Source organism: Micropterus salmoides, unplaced genomic scaffold (genome assembly GCF_014851395.1).
Source record: "Micropterus salmoides isolate LMB-PRFRI ecotype aquatic unplaced genomic scaffold, ASM1485139v1 Ms_hic_scaffold_7, whole genome shotgun sequence".
Taxonomy (NCBI): Eukaryota; Metazoa; Chordata; class Actinopteri; order Centrarchiformes; family Centrarchidae; genus Micropterus; species Micropterus salmoides.
Window position 1 is genome coordinate 30,453,143 of NW_024044459.1, and position 9,467 is coordinate 30,462,609.

The following is a 9,467-nucleotide window of genomic DNA, read 5'->3' on the forward strand; positions in this document are numbered from 1 at the left end:
GCAGATTGGGTTATTTGTATACAATATTAGATAGCAAATCAAACATAGTTTTAACCTCCACACATTGCTGCAATTGCGATTAGATTACAGCCGTTCGGCTTGCATAACTTATATTTTGAAAGAAGCGGCAGAAAGTGAGTGGACAACGGGTGCTTCCTTGACAGTGGGTCAATAACACAGGGCAGGAAACTTGCAAACGTTAGCGCTGCCGTTATCTCTTGAGGGTGTGTTGCAGCTGATAGTGAAACCACATGTATAAGTTACATTAAAAACAAAACAACAAAAATACACCCTTATCAAAACAGCAATCGTATGTTTCCATATATAAACCTTTGTGTATGTGTGAGATTGCTTTTACCCACCTCTTGCTCGGTGTCACCCTGCTCCGACACTCCAATTTCACTGGGCAGTTCGGCCAGATCTGTGACCCGAATGAGTCCGTCGTGGAGGAAAATGGTCTCCTCCTTCACCGAAAGCCACTGGGACGAATCCACGGCCCCGGAGCCCATCGCTCTCTCCTCCGACAGTGATGCCAAAGGGGTCGAACATTAAAAATTCAGTAACAGAATGACAGAAACGCCCTAGCTGTCCTGCTAGCGAGCTACAATAACATAACTGCCATTACTGTCGCCGTTTTTTCTGACGATGGCCTTTGGCAGAACAGACTGTGGTAAGTTACTAAGGTGCAAGCTAACGGAGGACAGCCAAGCGCTGAAGAGGCAGTGAGGGCAGCTCCTCTTCACATAACATGGGTGGTCGTGTCGTGCTAACAGTGGTGGCTAGCTGTCTGGCTTGGAGCTAACTTACCGTACGGTATCGTTATAACGTTACCGAGAAGAGTGGGCGTGACACCCGTACTAAATCCGTTATTGCGCCGCACGGTTAAAACAACAGTCTTTTCAGGACAAAGACTGCATCTGTAGTAAGCTCATTTCACAGATAAATCTAGCTCCGCTAACGGCCCAGCCGCTGTGTCAGTAGCTGGAGAGGATAATGAGTGTCTCCCAGCTGTCAGTGCGACGCCATGTTTCCAAGGCCAACGAGCTGCTCCCAGCATGCACCGCGGCCCAGAATAAAAGCTGTCAAGAATTCACGAGCTGGTTTTGGTGTCTTTGGTGCCACAACTTATTGTTGTGATAATAAGACAGGAGACAGTGATCATGATCATCTTAAATCAAACCATGGAACCATTGGGGTTTTAGCCTATATTTAAATATATTATATTGTGGATTTATTTTGTTTATTTTGTTTGTCTGTTTTTATTGTGTGTTTTTTGGACCGGGTGTGTCCTTACTAAAAGTTTTGATTGATTGAAACGTCAGGGTTGGGAGTAGGAGTCATTGTTACCTGTCATTTTCATAGACTGTACACATCAGACCACAGTGCAGATAGTTCATGCAACTGTGTCATCCTTGACAGGTAATTTAATGCACCTTGACGTCAAACTAACTGAACTTGCAGCAGGGGGCATAAACCTAGAGGGGACTGTAACTAAGGTCTGTATGTGTCAATCTATCATTATAATCCTATAAAGGATTATAATACATATAAAGAGATACATGCAAAACAAGTGAAGAACAAAAACAATCAGAATACACCATCAGTATGGAACCCAATGTCAAAAATAAGTCCATAAAATTGTCTAGTTGAACAGGAATGGATCATACAATTTATTTCACATATCTGATGTAATCAATTTCCATCTCTCATACCTTGTAAAGAAGAAGATACACTGATGCAACACATTGCAAGAGCTGGAGACTATAAAATGAAAGGACAGATGGGATGCACATTGAAGCGGTTGCAGTTCTCACAAATAGTTTTTCATATCAGGGTGTTTTACAGTATGTAGTAAAATATATTTTACTGTATAATAGATTACAAAATAAGAGGACGGTAGGCCTACAGATCACACTACAATGTTTGTTTCCAATAATTAATAAGTATTCCTTAAGTTATGACGTGAACCAATAATTTCTTATTTGTTGTGTATTGTCTTGGAAAGCAGTAGATCTAGTTATATTTTTTTCATATTTTATCAATATGCAGTGCAGATATTAGAATGCCACCCCGTGATCATCTGTGAAAATGCCCCTGACACATTAAATTTAAATCAATTACTAAATTCAAACATAAACACAAAATAAATACTTTTATTACATTTTCAATGCACAATCTGATTTTCAGTTTTATATTACTGTTCTTTACATTAAATATACATCCACGGCATACTTACAAATATATTATATATAGTACATGGTTTGAGTCCTTGAATATATCCTACATACTGCCATTTTTTACACAATCAGAGAAACAGAAAATGCCCAAAATGTGTTGTTTATAAAATTCATTGTTGCTGGACAAGGCAGCTTAGTCTATGAATCATGTGAGTTGTGCCATAATATCATATTCTCTTTCCAGCCTTAGGCATCGCTTATAAAGGCGAACAGGAATCCCTCTTTTCCTGTCATCGCTTGAATTTCGCACCAGAGCAGCGTCTCTTTCCTCCATCTTCTTAAGTGCTCGAAGTAGGTCAGAGGCTTTAGTGAAGCCTCCAGAACAGCTACAATAGAAACATGTAAAAAGTATCAGAAACAGAACCCCACCTATTAATCTGTTATATAAGCAAACTGTGCAAACACATTAGACAGGAGACTGGCACTGCTATAACCAAAGGTTGTCTGAGATTAACATGAATAAGCGTATCAGAGCTTAAAACCTTTTTCTACTGTGGCACTTTTTCTGCTTTGGCAGTTTAAAGCAGTACTGAGAGACGAAGTCCATCAGTAGCCTGGGGAGAGTACTGGGTTGCTTGAAGATTTCAATCTGAACCGCCAAGCTGTAAAATTGACAAAAAGACAAGCAGAGGTCATTTACAACCTCCCATACAGAAATAAAGTGAGAATAGGACAGAAATTAAACAATATAGCATAATGTGTATGCATTTGTAAGTGGCTCAGAGAGAAGGAGACACAGATAAAGAAAGAGAAAGCTGCCTGTGGGGGCAGGCACAAGGTCTACCTTGTGAATATTAAAGGAGGTTTGGCTTGCCCTTCCCAATGCGCTTTTAATGTGAGTGAGGGGCGACAAGATCCACAGTTCATGTTCAATACAAAAATGTATTCAAATCCTTATCCTTAAGGTAAAAAACAGTTTTGCTATTTATATTTGCACCTGACAACTGTTGAAGACAGACTTGAAAAGTCATGAACCTATCCCCTAAGGGTTCCATGTCATGCTAGTGAGCCAGCTGCTGCAGTTTGCCCTGCTGTGACATGTCAAAATATCTGCTGTGAAAATGCCTATTGTGCACACCGGTTCACACTCTCATAGCTTAGTGGGACACTTAATTGAACAAGCCATTTTTAGTGTTAATAGTAACCCCTGTGCATTTCCTACTATGATAAGTCTCATTGTCTGCTGTGAAAAAGGCCTATCTTTTCTCTATATCTTTCATAACCTTGCCCCTATTGCCAAAGTTTAGGCAAATATGCCTGCAGTTTATTATTACACTGTACTCCCTGTATCATAGAGACTGTGGACACTCTGCTGGAATCAGCTTTGTAACTTACAATGGCACCACCACAGTAAGAGCCTTAACAATGTTCTTTCAATAAAAAGAAGAAAAAACCTCCTGTACCTCATTTAGACCTTCTATGACATTTTGCTCAGAGTTGCCTTGGTTACTTCATCTCACTGCAGCCTGAACCTTGCTCAGGAATGTAAAACACAGTCATAATGGATTATTGGGATAAAAACCTTTAGTTTGGCTGGTTCCAAAGTTGTGTAAAGCTTTTATTTCCTTGGCTTCTGTGGACTAAATTAAGCTGTTTCCAGGGGTATGAATAATGTTATGCTATTGATAGTGTGGCCAAAACAAACAAGAATGGCCGCAAACCAGTCACTTCTTGTTGTCCCTAAAACACGGCTCAAGAACAGCGAGGATCGAGCTTTCTCAGTCGCAGCCCCGAGACTGTGGAATGAATTGCCTCTTCATGTCAGACTGGCCCCCTGGCCTTCCAGTTTTTAAATCGCGACTTCAAACAAATTTTTACTCCTTGGCTTTTAATCCGGGATGAGAGCTGTATGTTGCTGTTTTTTTAGGGTTGTGTTTGTTTATTTATTGATTTATGTCAATGTACAGCACTTTGGTTAACCTGGTTGTTTTTAAATGTGCTTTTAAAATAAAGATTGGATTGGATAATTTCAGGGGAAAAAAGACTGAAAGACAGAAATTCTGTTAAGTTACCGGCTGGTACAATGACAGTTGTAGGCAGTCTTTGACTCCATGTTCTGCAGATCATACTTCTTCTCCAAAGGAGGGATTTTGTATTTACAATCATCCAGATGTTTGAGGCTTCTACACAGGCGCTGATTGTCTGCAGGAGCAAGCATAAACACTGGTTATCTCACAAATTTGTGTACCCACATTTCTTAAGAGAACTGAATTTAATCACCTACTGATATGCATCTTGTGCTACAAAAGCTTAACACTCCCATTTTACTTTCAGGATTTTTAGTAAGCTGTCATCAGTGGTGACAATTAGCATTCTGTCTCACCTCTAGGGGGCATAGCTAGATAGCCTGGTAGCTCCTTAAAAAGGAATGCCATGGGCCACCTTTTTAGTTTCAGTTCAAGTTGGAATACTACGACTAATAAAGAAATTGTTCTGAAGAGATGTCTTTCTTGCTGCAGCAGAAGAGATGCAAGACTCACTGAACTTCCTATACTCACCTGTCATATTATGTAATGCAATATTTTGTTTCAGGCCTCGCTTTGTTTCTGTGTTTTGGGCTTGGGTTGCACCCATGGGCTCCTGGCTCTTGTAATTCCATAGTAGATGGGAATCCACCTGCTTTAGTGGCTTGTCATCTTTATGAATGGAGGCTGCTGTCTTTAGTTTTGTTGTGACTAGTGTAGCAGAGGAAGCTGTACTCTGGAGTGTTTTCAAAGTGTCTTCCTTGGGTGTTTCTGTTGTCTTTTTGGGCTGCAGTGTCTCAAGAGTTGACACTTCGATCTGTAATCCGTATGTAGTTGTAGACGGTGTAACAGTTGCCTTGTGAGATTTTGTTTTTTGTTCAAGACAACTTTTACAATGAGGCTGAGAAGTGTCACCTTTCAGAGGGATCCCGAGTCCACAACAGCGACTTAGTTTTGAAACTTTTTTGTGAGTTTTGGTCGCTTCTGTGATGGCTCTTGGCAAGTGTAGCTGGAGTGCTGGCTTCAGTGTTAAAGATGGGGCACTCGTTGTTGCAGATGTTGTTTGTGGATAAGAGTTTGCGGTCACCTGTGGTGGAAATTGGCTTTGCTGTGTCAGATAAGCCAACAGCCCCTTTTTGGTGCTCTTCTCTTTTCCAGTTCTTTTTTTATTTGACATCAATGCTTTACTATTAGAAGCATTTATAAGAGCCTTTTTCATTGAAACAATAGTGGTGGGTGCTCTTGATATTGGGGGCATTTGGGATGGTGCTACTGTATTGAATTTCTGGTGTCTTTTACATCCTTTCCCCATTGTCCTTCGGCGGTAGAAAGTGTCTCCTCTGGGTGGTTCTCTGGAGTTACATCTTTGTTTGCTTTTGGTAACGTGCTTCCCCTCACTACTTGTTAAGTTGTTGCTGTCAGCGTTGTCTCCATATTTGCGTGCAACATCAGAGGTGTTGTAAAGAAGGGGGCTTTTGAAGATAGCATATGGAGCCTCTTTGGCAACTTTGCACCTAAGGAGAGTAAACATGTATGTTAAATCCATAATAATAAAATAATAAGTAGAATATTATTTAAATTGTATTGTATATGTGAAGTATTTTCAACTTATACAGACCACATTTCTTGCATAATTATTCATTAATTTACTAATGCAAGAAAAAAGGTTAACCATGAATCAATTCTGGTTAGTAAGACTATTTGTTGCGGAAACAGAGCAGAGGTATGGCACAGTGCCCTTCTTGATTTTATGAGGTTTGGCAGAGTGTCAGTCTGCTGCTCTAGCTTCCTGCATCCATAGCTGCACTTTCCACTGAACAAATTTCTTGAGTTACAGTATGGTATGCACTCACTGTTGTGTCTAATACACAGTTGAAGCAACAAGCAACAATGTCAGTGCTTCTCTTACATTCCCCACCAGTACATCTCAGTGCATCTCTTCTGCTGTTTGAGCTCAAAGCAGGGAACCCGCAGAATGTTGAAGAAGCTGTAGCCAACCATACTGGAAATGGTGTCATTCACACCAAGAAGGCACTGTCGAAACCTGGTGAGAGGCAGAAAAAGAAAACAAGCCCAGGTCAAGCAACAGTCCAGTCAAAATGAACAGGCACACACACACACACACACACACACACACACACACTCACACAGGTTAAATATCCTTGAATGCTGCCTCATTTAGGTCAGATCTTTTGGGTAGACCAATCAGTTCAGAACATCTAATAACCTTTTAGCTGAGAGGGAAATTCTTGTGGATGAACCCCAAATTAGAAGGTGAACATATTGCTCATGCACCTGTCAGCTCTAGATCTGAAGTGAGAATGAGGCAGCCATCTCTGCAGGTTAAAAAACAATAGAAGGAGGTTGGAATGCCCTGCAAAAATAGTGAAAGACATGTTCACTCTTGACTTAAAATATGTATCCGTAGGGCTGATTGCAGTGATGTATTTATTACTGCTGCATGAATGGGAATATGGTCCATGTTTCTTCTGCCTAAATCACTTTATATTTATTGGCATAGTGACAAAATGATATCATACTAGCATTCCAGAAAGGAGCAAACTTTCATTAGTAAGAAGTGGAAGGTTTAAGTTATTCCTCAACACTTAAATTCAGCCTTCGAGTAGGTCTATCCTTACTTGACCATCCATGGTAGCCAAAGCAGTATGTGGACAGGTCACAGGAATTCCCTGGGGTGTGCATTCTGAGGCTCACCTTTGGTCACAGTCACAGTGTGAGACGGTGAAGAATTTGGGGTTGAAGACTCCATAATTCACTGTGAAAGATGGAATGATATGCAGACAGTGGTCGTGCTCACGGCAGCATCTATCTACACTCTCAAACATCCCTGTGCAGGAAGACAAAATTTGAATTTAGCTTCATATCAAAGGACACTTCGTACAGAAGCAAGTCCTCAAGCAGAAATCACTGCCTGATTTAAAATCAAAAAGCTTCAAAGACAGTTGTGAAAATTGAAAATGTACAGGTTGTAAAACCAAGATCATTTAAAGAACATACCAAGTCACATCTTTTTGATGTGACTCACATAAGAATGTCCAGCAGACTTTCAAATTATATTTCTTATGATGTATGTTTCAATTTATTCTCATTTCTCTTGTATTTCTATTGTATTTTGTACAATAAATGTAACCATCATGTCCATCCTAAGACACTTTGTGGCATGCTGACTACATCACAATTTCAAACAACATTTGATATAAATTCAATTCACTTCAATTAAATTCAAGAAGACTTATCTTCTTATAATCCTATTTGATCTACATTTGATATCACTCCAAAATGTCAATGCAAATGGTTCTCTGTTTATTAAGGAAGCCTATAGGGGACTATATTGAAATGATAATGAAAACTTGAAAATGAAAATGCTATTCCACAATAGCATTATAATTGTCCACAGGAAAAGACCATGATGACACGTAAATGGAATAGACTGGGGGTGCTATTTTGCTAATTGCATTTGAATATTGTCCACTGTACAGCAGGTAAAAACATTCATAGGTAACTTTTAAATCCTGATATTCCAATCTGTGGGAAAATCCATTTCCTCTGTCTCCTTCTCATGCTCCTAATGGCATTTGCAAGAATCCACCACTCCAGAGTTAAAGCAACCAATCAGAGTCAGGGGGGTCATTAACATAGTGTAAATCATGGCTTGTGCACATGCTGCTTTTACTTTTTACTCAAATAACACAGATGTGTAAAATTATAGTGTTTTGTGGAATTACATTACACACAATTACAATTCAAGTTTATATTATCATTTTAATATAGTCCCCTATAGGCTTCTATAGTTTATGGTGTTTTGCCAGTGATATTTGTCTGATGCTCATGTGGTAGTCAATATTGTAATCACTGCACTTAAATTTATACATACTGTATGATATATGTATAATAAATAATTTATAATAATTGTATCTCATATTGTGTTAATCTACAGTATTATAGGAAGTGCTGCTGAAGTAAGAGGTGGTGACAGTTTCAGGGACAAACAGCTGGAGAGAGCCCCTGAAACTCCCCACAGGTGACCACAAACTCTTAACCACATTCTTTCAGAGGGCCCAGACTTGCTACGGCTGTTAGTATATTGTAGCTATAGGCCAACATGGAAATGACACTGTTCATTAACAAGTACTGCTATGTCTCCTCTGACAACCAATGTCCTAATACAACAAATAACCTGTATCAGCAGGGGAAGCACATAAAATCAAAATCCACAGCCCTCACCTAACTGTTCATATCCGATCGCTTTGCTTCCAGTGCCGCACCACAGCGTCCCTGGAAATATCCAGGCGCGTTTTCTCCGCGCTCTCCCCTCTGTCCCATCTCTTCGCCTGGTGAACCTTGGCGCACTGGAGGAGACAAGTGCGCAGGGAGCCTCCGGAGCCAACAACGCACTGATGTTAAACCTCTGGATGACTTCTTCTTCTTGACCCCGGCTGTCGATTCTGTCGCAAATAGCACGGTATCTTTCTGTGACTCGTGGGTCGGTGTTTAATTCGCACGTTACCAATCGCATGTCTTCGGACCACAGGCTGAGGTACAGGGAGCGCACGCCGGCCGTGTCCCCTCGCAGAAACGTGACGCTCGTCTGTCCGTCGTCTGCAGGACGCAATCTGAGACAGGAGTGACCTGATCCTATCACATCTTGTACTTCTGATGAAATTAGGAATGTTAAGATGAAAATAACTTGTAGTAGGCATATGCCTTGCATCTCAATGTAAAATGGAGTTTTAATCAATACAGCTGAATGGTTAAAATAACGTCTTAATGGACGAGTTGTCACATTAATTGTAGAATAGGTGCAGGCTACTCCTGCACCAGCTGGTTTATAGGCGTCTGTCTGTAGGGGTAAAGCGTTTTCTCATAGGTCTGCATATGGACGCTCGTCAGAAATATGACACTCCTCCCTTTTGCGGGTTTGTGTATGAGAGCGAGTGGATACACTACACAGACATGGTTGGATTTATGCATTTGCATGCATATACATTAAGGAAAAAACATTTAGGAAATAACTGCATTATAGATAGAAGTTAGCATATAGATTCCAAGTTTAAACAAATAGACAAATCAGTGGCCATTTCTCAGAGTAACGCATAGCCTATCTGATTTTGTGCAGTTTATCAACCTAATGGTATCGCAAAGGACATAGCCCATATCTCCACTAAGATTTAAGACAGAGCTGCCTTAACAAGTAGAAGTTTCAAGCAGAGGCAGAATAACAGGACAGATATGCTGGTAAAGTGTG

The 9,467-nt window shown here is 40.3% G+C and overlaps 2 protein-coding genes across 4 annotated transcripts in view; both read right to left on the bottom strand.

Moving 5' to 3' along the window:
• Positions 1-1,056, bottom strand: part of LOC119891272 (probable E3 ubiquitin-protein ligase HECTD4) — a 41,889-nt gene extending 40,833 nt beyond the window's left edge. For all 3 annotated transcript variants that reach the window (XM_038702736.1, XM_038702738.1, XM_038702735.1), the window contains exon 1: positions 363-1,056. In XM_038702736.1, the coding sequence (XP_038558664.1) occupies positions 363-509 (147 nt within the window). In that variant the 5' untranslated portion in view covers positions 510-1,056. The remainder of the gene's footprint in view (positions 1-362) is intronic.
• A 600-nt stretch (positions 1,057-1,656) lies between these two features.
• Positions 1,657-9,011, bottom strand: LOC119891227 (group 3 secretory phospholipase A2-like). The gene is made up of 7 exons (XM_038702618.1): positions 8,447-9,011; positions 6,917-7,049; positions 6,111-6,245; positions 4,736-5,715; positions 4,250-4,379; positions 2,720-2,839; positions 1,657-2,563 (listed from the first exon to the last, which is right to left on the bottom strand). The coding sequence occupies exons 1-7, from the start codon at positions 8,931-8,933 to the stop codon at positions 2,383-2,385; spliced, it is 2,166 nt and encodes a 721-aa protein (XP_038558546.1). The 5' UTR covers positions 8,934-9,011; the 3' UTR covers positions 1,657-2,382.
• Between the last annotated feature and the right edge of the window lie 456 nt (positions 9,012-9,467).

Coding starts and splice junctions, on each gene's coding strand:
- LOC119891227 (XM_038702618.1), bottom strand. CDS start 8,933: ATGCAAGGCATATGCCTACTACAAGTTATTTTCATCTTAACATTCCTA. Junction 6,246..6,916: donor CACTGTGACTGTGACCAAAG/GTGAGCCTCAGA, acceptor GCCTCTCACCAG/GTTTCGACAGTGCCTTCTTG. Junction 2,564..2,719: donor AAGTGCCACAGTAGAAAAAG/GTTTTAAGCTCT, acceptor TTTCTATTGTAG/CTGTTCTGGAGGCTTCACTA.